The 21,070-nt window shown below is 47.6% G+C and overlaps 1 protein-coding gene and 1 pseudogene across 18 annotated transcripts in view; one reads left to right on the top strand and one right to left on the bottom strand.

Moving 5' to 3' along the window:
• The window catches only part of LOC137353703 (regulating synaptic membrane exocytosis protein 3-like), a 1,492,914-nt gene that overhangs the window by 1,024,611 nt on the left and 447,233 nt on the right, over nucleotides 1-21,070 (top strand). For all 18 annotated transcript variants that reach the window (XM_068020069.1, XM_068020075.1, XM_068020096.1 and 15 more), the window contains one exon: nucleotides 12,987-13,054. In XM_068020069.1, coding sequence (XP_067876170.1) covers nucleotides 12,987-13,054 — 68 coding nt within the window. The remainder of the gene's footprint in view (nucleotides 1-12,986; nucleotides 13,055-21,070) is intronic.
• On the bottom strand, nucleotides 19,053-19,195 carry LOC137368114 (U2 spliceosomal RNA; annotated as a pseudogene).

The raw sequence follows: 21,070 nt of genomic DNA on the forward strand, positions 1-21,070 counted from the left end.
GCCTCTGACAGTCAGAGGACTATGGGTGCCCAGGCCCATGCTGAGCTCCAGGCTGATGATGAGCCTCTAGTGTTGACAGCACAGGGCATGCTGGAGCTGCAGAGGGAGGTAAGGCAGAGATCTGGCGGAGATGCCAGAGGCCGTGCACAGCTATGAGCGGACGATGGAGGGGTCGACCCAGGCCATGAGTGCTGCCATGTCTCACTCATGTGAGCACATGGCTTCCTCAATTGAGAAGTTGGCGGCCCTCATAGAGAGCCAGATACGTGCAGACCTACACACCATTACCTTGGCTCAATGCTCAATGCAACAGTGGTGAAGAGAGAGAAGGAACAGGAGCCTGGAGACCTCCCTGTTCCCGTCCTTCTCTGGTGAGCAGGAAAGTTCAAGAGAACCTTCAAAGGGAGGAGGAGAGGCTGACCACATCTGAGGGTCCCTCAGGCAGTCGGGGCCCTTCAGGCCTCAGGCAGCCAGAGGATGCCCCCAAAGTCAACACAGGCCAAAGAGGCAGCCTGATCAGCAGGATCGCTCCAGCCCAGCTGCTGTGACAAGGATCACACCACAAGTGTATTAAGTAAACCATCTAGTCACACTTTGGGACACACGGGCCGGGATTTTACCCTTGGTGGACGGGAGCCGTCCACTGACTGAAAAGTCGGTGGTGAACCCGCTTCCACCTGGCCGGGGGATTCAACCCCCATTTTGCGTTTCCCTGGTCTTCAATTGTTCTGAGGTGGGACTTCACCCGCTTGAGGCAAGAAGTCCGAGAACGGTGGCGACTGCTAGGACTGTAGCCTAGCTTCGTGAGGAAGATGTCGGGGAACCCCAGAACACAAGTAAGTTTTTGTTGCCTCGCCAGGGATGATCGGTCAGGCCCCGGTGAGGCAAGGGTGGTCAATTGGGGGGACGGGGGGTGGGGGGGCCTGTTGGGTTTTGGGGTTGTTGGGGCAGCGGGGGCGGCCCTCCATTGGGTACAGGGTGCCTGATCATGAGGGCACCCCCTCCCCACCCGACCCCCCCAGGCCGTCAAAGAGCTGCCTGCTTTTAACAGGCAGCTTTTCTTGGGCCTGACCGCCCGACCAGCCGCGGGTAAAATCCCCGTGACGGTGGGTGGAGGCCCTAAAATAGCTGTTAAGTGGCCACTTAAGGACCTTGATTGGCTTGGGGCGGCTGGACCGTTCTTAGCCGCTATTGCCCTGCCTAAAGTGGCAGTGGAGGCGGGAGCGGGTCGGGAAGGGCCCCCCGAGCCTCCCACTCCATTTTACGCCCCCACCCCAGCCACTTACCCGTTCTTTGGGGGGGCATAAAATTCCGGCCATGGATGTAGATAATATGTAATGTTGTTATCAATTAATATGCGAATCATTAGCTGTCATTGTCTGGAAGCCATGTTCCATTATGCTTTAATTGTGAAGTGCTGACTTGCTCCTTCCCCTGAGTGCAATACCTATGTGGCCACAGCCTTCATTAACATATGTTTTCCCATGAGCAGCAGCATGCATTACAACTGCTCGCAAATCAGGGAACACAAGGGAAATGAAGCGACAGAGTTTTTGCCTGAACGTGAGTCTTTATTAGATTCTATGTGCACAGACATCCGGGTGGCTGGAAACGGATAACTGTGGGTAACCCTCACCTCCTTTGCACGTTGCTCAAACTGTCTGACCTCCTGCGCAGGGTCTTCACCATCCATTGCTGTTTGCCCCGTCTCTCCTCTTTGTCCTCCTCTTTGGTGAATGAGTGTCGCTCAGGCATCTCATCGTCATGTAAGGCCTCTCCCCTCTGCAGTGCTTGATTGTGTAGAGCACAACAGACCACCATGGCATGTGAGACCCTCACTGGGGCATATTGCGAAGCTCCATCAGATCGACCGAGGCAGCGGAATCTCATTTTCACCAGCCCAATAGTCTGCTCAATGGTCGCTTGAGTGAAGCCGTGGCCATTGTTGTTCCTCTCCTCTGCCACATTGCCAAGTTTCCTCAGAGGCGGCAGTACCCATGTCTTTAATGGATATCCTTTGTCCCTGAGAATCCATCCCTGAAGGCGAGCAGGGGCATGAAAAGCTGTGACACCTGGGACTGTCGAAGTATGTAGGCATCATGATTGCTTCCCGGAAAGCAGGCACACCTTTTTTTATTCATTCACGGGATTTGGGCATCTCTGGCTAGGCCAGCATTTATTGCCCATCCCTTATTGCCCTTGAGAAGGTGGTGAGGAGCTGCCTTCTTGAACCGCTGCAGTCCATGTGAGGTAGGTACACCCACAGTGCTGTTAGGAAGGGAGTTCCAGGAATTTGACCCAGCGACAGTGAAGGAACGGCGATATTGTTCCAAGTCAGGATGGTGTGTGATTTGGAGGGGAACTTGCAGGTGGTGGTGTTCCCAGCATCTGCTGTCCTTCTCCTTCTAGTTGGTAGAGGTCATGGGTTTGGAAGGTGCTGTCTAAGGAGCCTTGGTGCATTACTGCAGTGCATCTTGTAGATGGTACACACTGCTGCCACTGTGCATCGGTGGTGGAGGGAGTGAATGTTTGTGGATGGGGCACCAGTCAAGTAGGCTGCTTTGTCCTGGATGGTGTCGAGCTTCTTGAGTGTTGTTGGAGCTGCACCCAACCAGGCAAGTGGAGAGTATTCCATCGCACTCCTGACTTGTGCCTTGTAGATGGTGGACAGGCTTTGGGGAGACAGGAGGTGGGTCCTTGCAGAGTCCAGAGCACCACAGTCTGACAATGGCCTCCAAACCCGCCTCTTCTTCTATGCAGCAATGCTCAGGGCTGCCTCCCTGTCACAGTACTGAAGCTTCTCACCTTGTTGCCACCAGGTTTTAATGATTGTGAACACAAAGGCATCTGAGTGCCACCCGGGATTCACAAAATCGAGAGCTTCTCATTAAATTGTAATTAATTATACTTAAATGAATTTAAAAGAGCCGTTCAGAAATTTATAATAGCACCTCATTGCATTGGGGTGTCAATGCCACCATGATGCTTTCCCGCCGCTGATAAAATCCAGAACTTTTTTTTGTTTGTTCCTGGGATGTGGGGGTCGCTGGCTAGGACAGCATTTGTTGCCCATCCCTAATTGCCCTTGAGAAGGTGGTGGTGAGCTGCCTTCTTAAACCACTGCAGTCTTTGTGGGGTAGGTATACCCACAGTACTGTTAGCAAGTGGAGAGTATTCCATCACACTCCTAACTTGTGCCTTGTAGATGGTGGACAGGCTTTGGGGAGTCAGGAGGTGAGTTACTCGCCTCAGGATTCCTAGCCTCTGACCTGCTCTTGTAGCCACGGTATTTATATAACTACTCCAGTTCAGTTTCTGGTCAATGGTAGCCCCTAGGATGTTGATAGTGGGGGATTCAGCGATGGTAATGCTGTTGAATGTCAAGGGTAGATGGTTAGATTCTCTCTTGTTAGAGATGGTCATTGCCTGGCACTTGTGTGGCGCAAATGTTACTTGCCACTTATCAGCCCAAGCCTGGATATTGTCCAGGTCTTGCTGCATTTCTACACGGACTGCTTCAGTATTTGATGAGTCGTGAATGGTGCTGAACATTGTGCAATCATCAGCGAACATCCCTACTTCTGATCTTATGATTGAAGGAAGGTCATTGATGAAGCAGCTGAAGATGGTTGGTCCTAGGACACTACCCTGAGGAACTCCTGCAGTTATGTCCAGTGATTGACCTCCAACAACCACAACCATCTTCCTTTGCTCTAGGTATGACTCCAACCAGCAGAGAGATTTCCAGCTGATTCCCATTGACTCCAGTTTTGCTAGGGCTCCTTGATGCCATACTTGGTCAAATGCTGCCTGATGTTAAAGGCAGTCACTCTCACATTTGACATCATGATGCCGGTTTTCTGGGTGGACGGTTCTGATGCCATTCCTCGTCCCCTCACACCACCTTTCCCACTTTTAACAGCCACATTAAATTCAGCCCAGTGAGTCTGAGGTTACACAATTTGATGATAATAGAGTGTTTCTGTATCAGGGTAACACCAGGGCCACTGGTTTACAGTGGTTGAATAAATCATTTTATATTTCTATTGGACGGCATCCTGCAATTTTTCCTGGGTTGATGATGTAACTGAAGCTGAGAACCTGAAGCAAGGTGGTGCTATACAAGAGTTAACGATTGAAGTTGGGTATCCAAGGCCTGATATTCCCAGGTTCCCACTCCAACACCAGAAGTGCAGTGGAGTGGGAGGTCGGCTGCTAACTACTAAGCTCATTGATGCTGTTCCAAATCCCAGTATTCAGGGTGGGTAATGCCTGTAGAGAGGCGGCAGAGATGCCTGCACTGAGTGCCCCATGGAAAATTAAAGCAGGACCTTGGTTCTTCTAAGGTGGAAATCTAAGGCTCTTACAAGTTGGATTCAACATTTTATAATCTTAGTCTACTGGGCGGGGGTACAGTCATCAAGTCATAGAATGATACAGCACAGAAGGAGGCCATTTGGCCCAACATGCCTCTGCCAGCTTATTGAAACAGCTACCCTATATTACAACTACTCTTCTGTTCATTCCCCACAGTCCTGCAATTTTCTTTTCCTTTCAAATATTTATCCACTTCCCTTTTGAAGGCTACTGTTGAATCTGTTTCAACCAGCCTGTCAGTCAGTGCATAACAACTCGCTGCATAACTTTTCTTTTCCTCATGGCCCCTCTGGTTCTTTTGCCGATTACCTTAAAATTGTGTCCTCTAGTTACTGACCTTTCTGTCACTGGAAACAGTTTCTTCTTATTTGCTGTGTCAAAACCCTTCAAGACTTTGAACACCTCTTAAGTTCTCTGCTTTTCCAGTCTGTCCACATTACTGCTATCCCTTCCCCAATACCATTCAGGTAAATCTCTTCTTCACCCTCTCTAAGGCAAGGCCTTGACATCCTTGCTAAAGTGCAATGCCCAGAATTGCCTTCAATACGTCCAGCAAGGATCCTATATGCCTTTTTACAGCCTTCTCAACTTGACCTGCCACAGATGAAGACTCGTGAACGTACATCCCAGTTCTTACTGTTCCTGCATCCCCTTTAAAATTGTACCATTTAATTTACATTGCCTTTCCTCATTTTTCCTTCTGAAATGAATCACTTCATATTTCACTGTGTTAAATTGCAGCTGCCATGTGTCTTGCTATTTCACCATTCTGTCTATCCACCTGAGGTCTGTTACTACCCTCATCATTGTTTACTCCTTTTTTGAGTTTGTGTCATCTGCAAGCTTTGAAATGATGTCTTGTAAACATTAGTCCAAGTCATTAATATATATGAAACAGAGCAGTGCACCCTGGGAACACCACTGTATATCTTCCTGTGAAACAATGGTTCACCAATACTTTCTGCTTTCTGTCCCTCAGCTAATTTTTTTTTCCACGCTGCACTGTCTCTTAATCCTGTGAGCTTCAACTTTGCTCACAAGTCTATTATGTGGGACTTTATCAAATGTCCTTTGAAAATCCAAATATACAAGATCTACCTCACTACCTTTATCAATCCTCTCCGTTACTTCATCGAAGAACTCAATCAAGTTAGTCAAACATGATTTTCATTCGTTAGCTCATACATTTCCAAGTGTCAATTAATTTTGTCCTCTATTATTGTCTCTAAACGTTTCCCAGCATTGACCTTAGGTTGACTGGTCTGTAGTTTCCAGGTTTATCCCTCTCCCCTGTTTTGAACAGAATTTAATTATTTTAGAAAGAACAATTTTGGACACAATTATTAGTCATATGGACAAATGCAGGTTAATTAAGAAAAGCCAGCATGGATTTCTTAAGGGAAAAATCATGTTTAACGAACTTGCTGGAGTTTTTTGAAGAGGTAACAGAGAGGGTTGATGAGGGCAATGCTGTTGATGTGATGTACATGGACTTCCAAAAGCAGTTTGATACAGTGCCACACAACAGACTTGTGAGCAAAGTTATAGCTCATGGAATAAAAGGGGCAGTCGCAACATGGATATGAAATTGGCTGAGTGACAGGAAACAGAGAGTAATGGTTAATTGATGCTTTTTGGGCTGGAGGAAGCTTTGTAGTGGAGATCCCCAGGGTCAGTGTTGGGACCCTTGCTTTTCCTGATATATATTAATGACTTAATGATTAATTATATTAATGATCAGTTGCCAGCATTCGCCAGAGCTGGCGGGCAGCCATAAAGACAGGGCTAAATTGTGGCGAGTCGAAGAGACTTAGTAGTTGGCAGGAAAAAAGACAGAGGCGCAAGGGGAGAGCCAACTGTGCAACAGCCCCAACAAACAAATTTCTCTGCAGCACCTGTGGAAGAGCCTGTCACTCCAGAATTGGCCTTTATAGCCACTCCAGGCGCTGCTTCACAAACCACTGACCACCTCCAGGCGCGTATCCATTGTCTCTCGAGATAAGGAGGCCCAAAAGAAAGAAAGAAAGAAAGAATTAATGACTTAGACCTTCGTGTACAGGGCATAATTTCAAAGTTTGCGGACGATACAAAGCTTGGAAGCTTTGTGAACTGTGTGGAGGATAGTGTACAACTTCAAAAGGCCATAGACATGTTGGTGGAAATGGGCAGACAAATGGCAGATGAAGTTCAATGTGGAGAAATGTGAAGTGATTCATTTTGGTAGGAAGAACATGGAGAGACAATATAAAATAAAGTGTACAATTCTAAAGGGGGTGCAGGAGCAGAGGGACCTGGGTATATATGTGCATAAGCCATTAAAGATGGCAGGGCAGGTTGAGAGAGAAGTTAATAAAGCATACAGTATCCTGGGATTTATTAATAGGGAAATAGAGTACAAGAACAAGGAGGTTATGTTGAACTTGTATAAGACACTAGTTCGGCCTCAGCTGGAGTATTGTGTCCAGTTCTTTAGGAAGGATGTGAAGGTGCTGGAGAGTGTACAGAAAAGATTCATGAAGATGGTTCCAGGGATGAGGAACTTCAGTTATGAAGATAGATTGGAGAAGTTGGGACTGTTTCCTTGGAGCAGAGATGGCTGCGACGTGATTTGATATTTGATAGAGGTATTCAAAATCATAAGGGTCTGGACAGAGCAGATACGGAGAAATTGTTCCCACTCAAAAGCATTGAGAATGAGAGGACACATAATTAGAAAAAGAAACAAAAGTTACATGAGGAAAATCTTTTTCATGTAGCAAGTGGTTAGGGTCTGGAATGCGCTGCCTGAGAGCATGGTGGAGGCAAGTTCAATTGAAGCATTCAAAAGGGAATTAGACAGTTATATGAAAAGGAAGAATGTGCAGGGTTATGGGGAGAAGGCAGGGTAAATGGCACTAAGTGAATTGCTCTTTCAGAGAGCCAGTGCAGGCACGATGGGACAAATGGCCTCCTTCTGTGTGGTAACAATTCTGTGGTTCTGTGAGTAATGTTTACAATCCTCCAGACTCTGGCACCACACCCATATTGAGTGAAAATTGTGGTCTCCCTTGCTTCCCTCGGTAATCTAGATTGCATCCCACCCAGATTGGGTGACTTTTTTTTACTTTGAGTGCTGCCAACGGTTTAAATACCTCCTATTTACTTTTTTAAAAATCTCATCCAATATCTCTACTGCTTTGCTGTGACATGGCAGCACCCTCTTCTGTAGTGAAGACTGATGCAAAAACCTCAAACCTGTCCTGTGCCTCCACAAGAATGTATAATGGACTCACCCAGCCTCTGACTACCATTTCACTATTTATACGCTTATAAAAGACTTTTACGTTCCCTTTTAAGTTAACCATTAATATATTCTCATATTCTCTCTTTGCCCCCTTGTTTCCTTTTTCATCGGATTATAGGAAATAGGAGAAGGAGTAGGCCATTTGGCCCATTGAGCCTGTTGTGCCATTCAAACAGATCATGGCTGATCATCTACCTCTAAGTCATTTTTCCCCACTATCCCCATATCCCGTGATGTCATTAGTATTCAGAAATCATTGATTGAGCTTCCACAGCCCTCTGAGGTAGAGAATTCCACAGATTCACCACCCTCTGAGTAAAGAAATTCCTCCTCATCTCAGTGTTAAATGACCTGCCCCTTATTCTGAGTCCGTGTCCCCTGGTTCTAGCTCACTAGCCAGAGGAAGCATTCTATGCACGCTACCCTGTCACGCCCTGTAAAAATGTTGTAAGTTTCAATGAGATCACCTCTCATTCTTCGAAACTCCAGAGAATACAGGCCCGGTTTCTGCAATCTCTCCTCATAAGGCAATCCTGCCATTCCAGAAATTAGTCTGGTGAACCTCTGTTGCACTCCCTCTATGGCAAGTATATCCTTCCTTAGATTGGGGACCAAAACTGTACACAATACTCCAGGTGCGGTCTCACCAAGGCTTTGTAAAATTGAAGCAATACATCTTTACTCCTGTACTCAAATCCCCTTTCAATGAAGGCTGACATGCCATTTGCATTCTTAATTGCTTGTTGCACCTGCATACTAGCTTTTAGTGACTCATGAACAAGGATACCCAGGTCTCTTTGGACATCAACACTTCCCAACCTCTCTCCATTTAAGAAATATTCTGCCTTTCTGTTTTTCCTACCAAAGTGGATCACTTCACACTTATTCGCATTATGTTCCATCTGCCATGTTCTTGTCCATTCTCATAGCCTGTCCAAATCCACTTGAAGCCTCCTTGCATCCTCCTCACAACTTACATTCCCACCTAGTTTTGTGTCATCAGCAAAATTGGTCCCCATATTCAAATCATTTATATAGATTGTAAACAGCTGTGGCCCAAGCACTGATCCTTGTAGTATCCCACTAGTAACAACCTGCCATCCTGAGAATGACCCATTTATTCCTACTCTGTTTTCTGTCCATTAACCAATTCTCAATCCATTGCAGTATATTACCCCAATCCCATGTGCTCTAATTTTGTTTACTAACCTCCTGTGTAGGACCTTATCAAAAGCCTTCTGAAAATCTAAATACACCACATCCACTGGTTCTCCTTTATTTATGCTACAAGTAATATCCTCACAAAGTCCAACAGGTTTGTCAAACATGATTTCCCAATCATATTATTACTTTCCAAGTGTCCAGGTATCTCATCCTTTAAAATAGATTCTAACGTTTTCCCTACTACTGACGTCAGACTAACAGGTCTGCAGTTTTCTGTTTTCTCTCTCACTCCCTTCTTAAACAGTAGGGTTACATTTACTACTTTCCAGTCTGCAGGAACCCTTCCAGAATCTATAGAGAATTTTGAAAGATAACCACCAATGCATCCACTATCTCTGTAGCCATCTCCTTGCATTGGAAGTAGTTCAGAGAAAGTTTATTAGACTCATACCTGGAATGGGCGGGTTGTCTCATGAAGAAAGATTGGACAGGCTAGGCTTGTATCCGCTGGAGTTTAGAAGAGTAAGAGGTGACTTGATTGAAACATATAAGATCCTGAGGCGTCTTGGACAGGGTGGATGGGGAAAGAATGTTTCCCCTTGTGGGAGAATCTAGAACTAGGGGTCACTATTTAAAAATAAGGGATCACCCATTTAAGACAGGGATGAGGAGAATTATTTTTTCTCTCAGAGGGTTGTGAGTCTTTGGAACTCTCTTCCTCAAAAGACGGTGGAAGCAGAGTCTTTAAATATTTTTAAGGCCGAGGTAGATAGATTCTTGATCAGCAAGGGGTGAAAGGTTATCAGGGGGAGGCGGGAATGTGGAGTTGAGGTTCCAATCAGATCAGCCATGATCTTATTGAATGGTGGAGCAGGCTTGAGGGGCCGAGTGGCCTACTCCTGCTCTTAATTCATATGGTCGTATGTTTGTAATACTCTGGGATGTAGCTCATCTGGTCCAGCGATTTATCAACTTTCGATCCAATTAATTTTTCGAGGACTACCTCTTTATTGATACTAATTACTTTCAGTTCCTCTTTTCTGGAAGATTTTCTGTTTCTTCTTCCATGAAGACAGGCACAAAGTAATAATTTAGTCTCTCTGCCATTTTGTCATTCTCCACCACAAACTGTCCTGTCTCTGCCTGCAATGGGCCCACATTCGCTCTTGCTAATCGTTTCCTTTTCACATACCAAAAGAATCTTTTACATTCTGCCTTTATGTTTCTAGCTACCTTGCATTCATAATCTTTTTTTTTTCAGTTTTTAGAGATACAGCACTGAAACAGGCCCTTCGGCCCACCGAGTCTGTGCTGACCATCAACCACCCATTTATACTAATCCTACACTAATTCCTACCACATCCCCACCTGTCCCTATATTTCCCTACCACCTACCTATACTAGGGGCAATTGCTAATGGCCAATTTACCTATCAACCTGTTTGTCTTTTGGCATGTGGGAGGAAACCGGAGCACCCGGAGGAAACCCACGCAGACACAGGGAGAACTTGCAAACTCCACACAGGCAGTACCCAGAATTGAACCCGGGTCGCTGGAGCTGTGAGGCTGCGGTGCTAACCACTGCGCCACTGTGCCGCCCTTTTCCCTTTATCAGTTTCATGGTCCTCCTTTGTTGGATTCTAAATTGTTCCCAGTCCTTGGGCTTACCACTTTTTTTGGTGACATTACAAGCCACTTCCTTTGATTTAATATAATCTTTAACTTCTTTTGTTAGCCATGCTTATTTCACCTTTCCTGTTGGGTTGTTGTGTCTTAGCTGAATTATTTGTTGTAAACCGTGTAATGCTTCTTTAAATACTTGCGATTGTCTGTCTACCGTCAAATCTTTTCATGTATTTTTCCAATCCACCATAGCCAACTTGCCCCTCATACCTTCATAGTTTCCTTTGTTCAGATTTAAGACACTAGTTTCAGAATGAACTATATCTCTTTCAAACGTAATGTAGAGTTCTGTCATATTGTGGTCACTATTTCCTAATGGCTCCTTTACAGCAAGGTTGTTAATTAGCCCTTTCTCATTACATCATACTAAATCGAAAATAGCCCGATCCCTAGTTGGTTCTTTAACAACCTGTTCCAGAAACCCATCCCGTACACACTCCAGGAATTCATCCTCCACAGTATTATTGCTAATTAGGTTTACCCAATCTATATGTAAATTGAATCATAGAATGGTTACATGGTAAGTTGGAGTCGCCCATTATTACTGTATTGCCCATGCTACAGACAGCTTTAATTTCCTGATTTATACCATGCCCAACATTACCACTGCAGTTCGGTGGCCTATAAATAACTCCCACCAATGTTTGTTGCCCCTTGCTGCTTCTTAGCTCCACCCAAACTGATTCTACATCTTGTTCCTTCGATCTAAGATCCTCTCACTAATGTACTAATCTCGTCTTTTATTAACAGCGCTATCCCACCTCCTTTTCCCACCTAAATGATGAATATCCCTAAATATTCAGTTCCCAGTCCTGGTCACCCTGCAACTACATTTCCATAATGGTAATTAAGACATACCTATTTCCCTCTATTTGTGCCTTCAAATCATCTACCTTTTTGCGAATGCTGTGTGCATTCAGTTAGAGTGCCCTTAACTTTGTCTTAACAATATTCCTCATTTCGATCCTATTTGATGTTTGCCTTCGTCTTGTCTGCCTTCCAATTTCGCTTACTACTTTTCTACTTCCTGTTACCAGTTTTGCTTCCCTCCAATCTGAGCTCCCTCTTAGGTTCCCAACCCTCTGACAATTTAGTTTAAACCGTCCCAACAGCGTTAGCAAATCTTCCTGTGAGGATGTTAGTCCCGATCCTGCTAAGGTGCAACCCGTCCATCTTGCACAGGTCCCACCAACCCCAAAACAGGTCCCAAAGCCTTAGAAATCTGATGCCCTCCCTCCTGCACCAATTCTCCAGCCACCTGTTAAATCACTTAATCCTCCTATTCCTATGCTCACTAGCACGTGGGACTGGGAGTAATCCCAAGATTACTGCTTTTGAGGTCCTGCATTTTAATTTCTTTCCTGACTCTCTAAACTATGCTTTCAGGACCTGATCCCTCTTCTTACCTATGTCATTGGTACCAATGTGGATCACTACCTCTGGCTGTTCGCCCTCCCCCAGAAGAATGTCCTGTAGCCACTCTGTGACATCCTTGACCTTGGCACCAGGGAGGCAACACACCATCCTGGAGTCAGGTCATGTTCTCCTCTGTGCGCTTTGTATTCAGCTTTGTTCTCAATTGAATTATAAGTCTGATATTTATCATGAGCCACTTTTTTCTGTTTTATTTTAATCTCTAAACCTGTATTCATCCAGGGAGCTCTAGCTTTGGATGCCCTTCCTTTCCCCCTTGTGTCCTTTGTAAGTTAATGTCCTTTGGAGTCTTTACTATGTCCACACTGAAACTCTTTTCAGCAGGCTTGGCTCCAATGTGGGATAGAGGATTTTAGGACTCAGTGTAAATATAGACGAGACCCTACATTTCCGATACTGCCCCATATGGTCCTAGTCGACAAGAATCCCTCGTCCTTGAATGCATCTGATTCCTGCAACCATGTGTAAATTCCAAACCGCTTACTCCAGCACTGGTCAGTTCCAAGGGGTGAGATGGCAGACATACTACTGCTGTTGTCACGTTGGAAATATTTACTTGAGGCTGACTCCAAGAGATTTGCAGCATCAATGGGGCAGTAGGAGATCCCACCCAACCAAGCTTCCAGCAGCAATGCTGCTGGTGCAGAATATGCCAGCTGAGGTGAACGACCTGCAATTTCAAGATAAGGAAGAGCAAAATCAATTTAAATAAATTGCCCATCAGGGTGAAAAGTACACACACCAGGGACAGAAGTTAAACTTACAAAATTGGGAGTAAAAAAATTAGCCAGAGGCGAGATGTTTCCTCAAAGAGTAACAGAATTGAAAAATAAATTGGTCGGAATGGGAAAGAAAGCAGAATTGAGTTTAAGAAGCAATGAGCAGCTTTTTCGGAGAAAATGGATTGAAAACTGTGGTGCATAGATAAGTAATTAAAGTTGATCTATCAAAGAATCACAAACATGTTGGGCCAAAGAGCTTTTCTTGTTTACCAGACATTATGATGCTCTGCTATACTTGACAGCTGTGTTCTATCCACTCCCCAGGTGATTTAGATTACTATTGGCTGGATCCAGTCACATGGCACAGCAGTGAGACTTCACCCATCAGCTCGGTAAGACAACACCAATTTTCTAATAATTGCAAAATCTATTTCTTTTTCAGTTGCTGTAGATGTACAGTGAGAATCGTTTTACTAACAGTGAGCAAACAGCCAGATAGGCTTGAAATAATACACCAGTTTAGGCAGACACCAATTTTCAACAAACAGTGCCATCAGGAGAATATTAAAAGCAGTTATGTAAAGTCAGAAATGTTCATATCAGCAATGCAGTCTGATTTAACAAAACTGTAATTTAATATTGTTCACGCTGTGAAAAATGTCAGTTAAATTACAGTCAATAGTGCAGTGTAATGGGAATATAGTCAGTAATATCACTGGCAATGTGCAATCTGAAGATATTGAGGGACATTACTGTCAACAGTGCCTTTTCAGCTGAATATAGTCACTGGCACAGTCAATAGTGCAGTGTCATCTGAATATAGTCTGTGATATTACAGTCAATAGAGCAGTGTATTCTGCCCAAGGGGGTTCCCATGGGTCCAGCCCCTCAGTTCACTTTGGTAATCTGCATATAGTCAGTGATATTACAGTCAATAGTGCAGTGTTATCTGAATTTCGTCTGTGATATTACTTTATTCATAAATCTCTGTAAAAAATGCATTACAAAACAGTACCAAGTTGACATTCCAAAAAGTGCAAAGGAAATCAGTTTTCTTTGACACAGGAGTGAGTTGCCTCACAACCCTTCCATTCCACTTTACATGCCATGTACATTTTACACCATGTCTGGTGTATCCAGCCCAAGGGGTTTCCCATGGGTCCAGCCCCTCAGTTCACTTTGGTAATCTGCATTTAGTCAGTGATATTTTTTTTTCCAAAATATACTTTATTCATAAAAATCTGTAAAAATTACATTAGCAAACAGTTTCAAACAGCACCAAGTCAAAAATTACAAACAGTGCAAAGGAGGTCCTGCTTCAGTACAATCATGAGTTGCCTCACAACCCTTCCATTTCACATTTGTTGTGCCAGATACATTTTTACATTTTACAGCAGACAAAATTTTCCCGATACAGTTCGAGGGGTTTCCCATGGATCCAGCCCCTCAGTTCAGCTTGGTGGGGGGACCTTACACTGTGGTCTTTTCCCATTGAGCCTTTGCTGTGGCTGCCCCAAGCTTTAGTGCGTCCCTCAGCACGTAGTCCTGGACCTTGGAATGTGCCAGTTTGCAACATTTGGTGGTGGACAACTCTTTGCGCTGGAAGACCAGCACGTTTCGGGCAGACCAAAGGGCGTCTTTCACCGAATTGATCGTCCTCCAGCAGTAGTTGATGTTTGTCTCGGTGTGCGTCCCTGGGAACAACCCGTAGAGCACAGACACCTGTGTTACAGAGCTGCTTGGGATGAACCTGGACAAAAACCGCTGCATCTCTTCCCACACCTGCTTTGCATAGACACATTCCAGGAGGAGGTGGGCAACCATCTCTTCCCCACCACAGACACCGCGGGGGCATTGCGCGGAGGGGATGAGACTTCGGGCGTGCAGGAAGAATCTGACGGGGAGGGCTCTTCTCACCACCAGCCAAGCTACATCATGGTGCTTGTTTGAAAGTTCTGGTGATGAGGCATTCTGCCAAATGACTTTGGCAGTCTGCTCGGGGAACCATCCGACAGGATCCACCGTCTCCTTTTCCCGTAGGGCCTTGAGGACATTCCGTGCAGACCACTGCCTGATGGATCGGTGGTCAAAGGTGTTTTCCCGCAGAAACTGCTCCATGAACGATAGGTGGTACGGCACGATCCAACTGGATGGAGCGTTCCGCGGCAATGTGACCAGGCCCATCCTTCGCAACACCGGAGACAGATTGAACCTCAGCACGTAGTGACACTTGGAGTTTGCGTACTGGAGCTCTACACACAGCTTGATGCAGCCGCACACGAAGGTGGTCATCAGGATGAGGGCCACGTTGGGTACATTTTTCCCGCCCTTATCCAGAGGTTTGAACATCGTGTCCCTCCGGACCCGGTCCATTTTGGATCCCCAGATGAAGCGGAAAATGGCTCGGGTGACCGCCACAGCACAAGAGTTGGGTATGGGCCAGACCTGCGCCACGTAGAGCAACAACGTGAGCGCCTCGCACCCGATGACCAGGTTCTTACCCACAATGGAGAGAGATCGCTGCCCCCACATTCTCAGCTTGTGTTGTACCTTGGCTACTTGCTCCTTCCAGCTTTTGGTGCATGCCCCGGCCCTTCCGAACCATATCCCCAGCACCTTCAGGTAGTCTGACCTGACGGTGAAGAGGACAAAGGATCGGTCAGCCCAGTTCCCAAAGAACATGGCCTCGCTCTTGCCGTGGTTAACTTTGGCTCCCGAGGCCAGTTCGAACGGGTCACAGATGCTCATCAGTCTGCGCACAGACAGCGGATCCGAGCAGAAGACGTCAACGTCATCCATGTACAGGGAGGTTTTCACCTGAGTGCCTCCGCTGCCTGGGATTGTCACCCCTCTTATGCTCGCATCCTTCCTAATAGATTCAGCAAAGGGTTCAATACAGCAAACAAACAAGACCGGGGAGAGAGGACAGCCCTGTCTGACTCCAGATTGGATCAGGAAACTTTCCGATTCCCACCCATTGTTTGAGACCGTGCTACTGATGTTTGTGTAGAGCAGTTTGATCCAATTGCAGATTCCCTCCCTAAACCCCATTTTGGAAAGCACGTCCATCATGAAGGTGTGCGATATCCTGTCAAAAGCCTTCTCCTGGTCCAGGCTGATGAGGCAGGTGTCCACCCTCCTGTCCCGCACATCGGCGATCGTATCCCTGAGTAGCGCAAGACTATCAGAGATCTTCCTGCCAGGTACAGTACAGGTCTGATCGGGGTGGATCACCAACTCCAGAGCAGACTTGACTCGACTGGCTATGACTTTGGGCAGAATCTTGTAGTCAACATTAAGCAGTGAGATGGGCCGCCAATTTCTGATTTCTGCCCTCTCCCCCTTCTGCTTGTAAATGAGGGTGATGATGCCTTTCCTCATGGATTCTGACATGCTGCCGGCCAGGAGCATACTCTCGTATACTTCCAGCAGGTCCGGGCTGACCCAGTCCCACAGGGCCGAGTACAACTCGATTGGTAAGCCGTCGCTTCCGGGAGTTTTACTCGTCTCGAAGGACTCGACGGCCTTTGTCAGCTCATCCAGAGTTAGCGGCTTGTCTAGTCTCTCCCTCCTGCTGTCATCTAAGACCTCTGTGATAGATGACAGGAAGGACTGGGAGGCTCTGCTGTCTGTGGGCTTCGCCTCATACAGCCCAGCATAAAAGGATTTGCTGATCCTTAGTATGTCGGACTGCGAAGACGTCACCGAGCCATCTTCTTCCTTCAGGCTGCTGATAACAGAGCTCTCTCTCTGTGTACCTTTTGGAAGAAGTAACGCGAGCACGTCTCATCCTGCTCGATGGAGCGGACTCTGGACCGGAAGATGATCTTGGAGGCCTCCTTGGCAAAGAGCGAGGCCTGCTGGCTCTTCACCTCTTGGAGGTCCTCCTTTCCCCCATCGACTGCAGCCGGAGCAGATTTTGCATACTTTTCTGGAGTCGGGACATTTCCCTCTGTCTCTCTCTCGCCCTCTAAACACCTTTGTGGATGAAGAACCTCTTGATGTTCTCCTTGATCGCTTCCCACCAGTGAACTGGAGACTCAAAGAGGGGTTTCATGGTCCTCCAACCTTTGTAATCCCTTTTGAGTTCCTCAACGTTCTCTGGGGTCAGCAGTGTAGCATTGAGCTTCCACGTCCCTCTGCCAACCCGCTGGACGTCCTGGAAGTGACAGTCGGCCAGTAAGAGGCAGTGGTCGGAGAAGAACACCGGCTTGACGTCGGTGGATCCGTATGTGACAGCACGGGACATAAACAGGAAGTCAATCCTGGAACGGGCAGACCCGTCCGATCTTGACCATGTGTATCTACGCTGCGCTCCGTCTGCAGGTTTGCTGAAGACCTCGTGCAGTTTGGCATCTTTGACTGTTTCTATTAGGAATCTGGACGTAGCGTCCAGTTTGCTGTCATCACTGCCAGATCGTCCAGCCGCATCGTTGATCCAGTTGAAGTCACCGCCTAGGATGACCGGCCTGGACGTCACCAGCAGCAGTGGGAGCTGCTGGAAGACGGTCAGCCGCTCGCTGCGTTGTACCGGGGCGTACACGTTGATCAACCGGAGCGGTGTTGTACATTACATCTGCTACGAGGAATCGACGCCTACCACCTCCTTAACTTCGGAGATGGTGAAGTTACCTCCCCGCAGCAGAATACCCAGGCCGGAGGAACGGGAATCATTACCCCCCGACCAGATCGATGGCCCGTGGGACCACCAACGCAACCACTGCCTGTAGGTGCTGAGGTGTGGTATTCCACACTCCTGCAGAAACAGTAGGTCGGCTTTGACCTTGGCGAGGTAATTCAAGGTTGAAACACATCGCGTAGTGGATTTAATGCTACGCACATTAATGGAAGCAATCCTTACACCCATTTTTTTAAAGTTAGTTGTCGCTTCCCATACCATTTTTCCTTGCTAGTCCCAGTCCTTCGGGATGTTCCTGCATACCCATAGTGTGCACTAGCTATTTCACGTTGGTTGGGCTCAGAAACCCCTCCTGGTTTTTCATGCAGGGTTTGTTCCGCTGGGGTGACATCGGGGGGGGGTCTTGTAGGCAGCAAGGATTGGGTTTTCCTCTGCTGTTCCCCTCTGTTCCTCCTCGAAAACATCATTGCTCCTGGCATCCCGGAGCTGAGGTGTGCCAGACGTGTCTTTGCTCTCGATGTCCCGGAGCTGGGATGCGCTGGCCACGTCGTTACATGTGGCGATTTGGGGTTGGGGCACGCCGGGCCCATCACAGCTTCCCGTGCCCGGGGGCTGGGATGCTTTATCTTCCATCTCCTTGGAGTTCTGCCACCTCTTTTGAAGGGGCTGTCGTTCCAGCATTTCCCCATCCAGTGAAGAGGAGCTGTTGTAGTCTGTCTCAGAAGGTAGCCTCCTCTTGACACTGGTTTGGGTGGTGGCCTGTTCCACTTTCGGATGTCTTTTCTATGTGGTTTTCCTTTGTACCACTTGCCACTGACCTGTTTGTCCATCTGCTGCCTCCTCCTCCATTGATTCTGTCTGTGGAGGAGGGGTTTCCGGGTGCTGGGTAGGTGCTGGGTCGCTGGTTTCAGCTGCCTCCCCTTTCTTCTCCTTCTCAGGTTGAAGTTCCTCACTGCAGAGAAGGTTGCTTGTCTCCTTTCGAACACCGGATGCCTTCGTCAAACCTTCTCCCGGCCTTTCCTTGGACCTTGCCGGCTGAGCATAACTGAGGCAGCGTTTGGGGCAGGTTTTGTAGAGATGGCCTGCCGCACCGCACAAGTTGCAACACTTAGTCTGCTTACAGTCCTTGGTCTGATGGCCTTCCTCCTTGCAGTTCTTGCAAACAACCGTGCTGCAGTTTGCTGCCACGTGACCAGATTTCCACATGTGCGGCAAACTCTGGGCTGCCCAGCGTAGACCAAGAAGCCTCGACTTCCCCTGATATCGAAGCTGGAGGGAGGGTGGATGATGGCTCCACTGGGATCGACCTTCAAGGTCACCTTGACCTGCCACTTGCTGGTCCAAATCCCAAAGGGGTCCTTGACATCAGTGCTGCTGCCGGCCACCTCGACGTACCTGGCGAGAAAGGTGAGTACATCCACCACCGGAACATGGGGGTTGTAGAGGTGAATCGTCACCACCCGGTCCTGTTGTGAAGGAAGCGTGAAGAGCGGCTCCGCTGTGAGGAGCGACAGTGGCACCCGGTCCCCTTTCTCCTTGAACGCCTTCAGGAACCTGATGCATCCCGCCACGTTCCGGAACGTCATGTCCAAGTATCCACTGCTGGGGAAATCCTGCAGGCAGAAGACGTCCGGAGCATGAAATCCACAGCAATCGATGAGGATTTTCTTGATGAAGAAGGTGCGATCGACCGGTGCATCTCCTTCCTTATCCTTCACGACCACCCGAACGGTGTTGCGCACTCCCTGGCTTGAAGGTCGAAGATTGGTTATAGCCATTTTATTCAAAGCCTACCCAGGATCAAAAGGCAATGATCATGGTCTCTTCTCAACCAAGTAAGCACTGATAAGAACAGATACTACACTTGATCTTAGCCGAAAGGCCGAAAAGCGATGAGTCGTGACTACTTTTTTTTTCCAAAATATACTTTATTCATAAAAATCTGTAAAAATACATTACCAAACAGTTTCAAACAGCACCAAAAAATACAAACAGTGCAAAGGTGATCAGTTTTCTTCAATACAATCATGAGTTGCCTCACAACCCTTCCATTTCATTTGTCATGCCATATACATTTTTACATTTTACAGCAAATGAAAAATTTCCCAATACAGTTCGAGGGGTTTCCCATGGATCCAGCCCCTCAGTTCGCCTTGTTGGGGGGACCTTACACTGTGGTCTTTCCCCATTGAGCCTTTGCTGCGACTGCCCCAAGCTTTAGTACGTCCCTCAGCACGTAGTCCTGGACCTTGGAATGTGCCAGTCGGCAACATTTGGTCGTGGACAACTCTTTGCGCTCGAAGACCAGCAAGTTTCGGGCAAACCAAAGGGTGTCTTTCACCGAATTGATTGTCCTCCAGCAGCAGTTGATGTTTGTCTCGGTGTGCGTCCCTGTGAACAGCCCGTAGAGCACAGACTCCTGTGTTACAGAGCTGCTTGGGATGAACCTCAACAAAAACCACTGCATCTCTTCCCACACCTGCTTTGCAAAGACACATTCCAGGAGGAGGTGGGCAACCCCACCACAGCCACCGCAGGGGCATTGTGCGGAGGGGGCGAGACTTCGGGCGTGCAGGAAGGATCTGACGGGGAGGGCTCTTCTCACCACCAGCCAAGCTACATCTTGGTGCTTGTTTGAAAGTTCTGGTGATGAGGCATTCCGCCATATGACTTTGGCGGTCTGCTCGGGGAACCATCCAACAGGATCCACCGTCTCCTTTTCCCGTAGGGCCTTGAGGACATTCCGTGCAGACTACTGCCTGATGGATCGGTGGTCAAAGGTGTTTTCCCGCAGAAACTGCTCCACGAAGGATAGGTGGTACGGCACGGTCCAGCTGCATGGAGCGTTCCGCGGAAATGTGACCAGGCCCATCCTTCGCAACACCGGGGACAGATAGAACCTCAGCTCGTAGTGACACTTGGAGTTTGCGTACTGGAGCTCTACACACAGCTTGATGCAGCCGCACACGAAGGTAGTCATCAGGATGACGGCCACGTTGGGTACATTTTTCCCGCCCTTATTCAGAGGTTTGAACATCATGTCCCTCCGGACCCGGTCCATTTTAGATCCCCAGATGAAGCGGAAAATGGCTCGGGTGACCGCCACAGCGCAGGAGTTGGGTATGGGCCAGACCTGCGCCACTTACAGCAATAACATGAGCGCCTCGCACCTGATCACCATGTTCTTAAACCCAATGGAGAGAGATCGCTGCCCTCACATGCTCAACTTGTGTCGTACCTTGGCTACTCGCTCCTCCCAGGTTTTGGTGCACGCCCCGGCCCTTCCGAACCATATCCCCAGCACCTTCAGGTAATCTGACCTGACGGTGAAGGGGACAAGGGATCGGACAGCCCAATTCCCAAAGAACATGGCCTCGCTCTTGCCGTGGTTAACTTTGGCTCCCGAGGCCAGTTCGAACTGGTCGCAGATGCTCATCAGTCCGCGCACCGACAGCGGATCCGAACAGAAGACGTCGACGTCATCCATGTACAGGGAGGTTTTAACCTGAGTGCCTCCACTGCCTGGGATTGTCACTCCTCTTATGCTCGCATCCTTCCTAATAGACTCAGCAAAGGGTTCAATGCAGCAAGCAAACAAGACAGGGGAGAGAGGACAGCCCTGTCTGACTCCAGATTGGATCAGGAAACTTTCCAATTCCCACCCATTGTTTGAGACCGTGCTACTGATGTTTGTGTGGAGCAGTTTGATCCTATTGCAGATTCCCTCCCCAAACCCCATTTTGGAAAGCACGTCCATCATGAAGGTGTG

Source organism: Heterodontus francisci, chromosome 3 (assembly GCF_036365525.1).
Source record: "Heterodontus francisci isolate sHetFra1 chromosome 3, sHetFra1.hap1, whole genome shotgun sequence".
NCBI lineage: Eukaryota > Metazoa > Chordata > Chondrichthyes > Heterodontiformes > Heterodontidae > Heterodontus > Heterodontus francisci.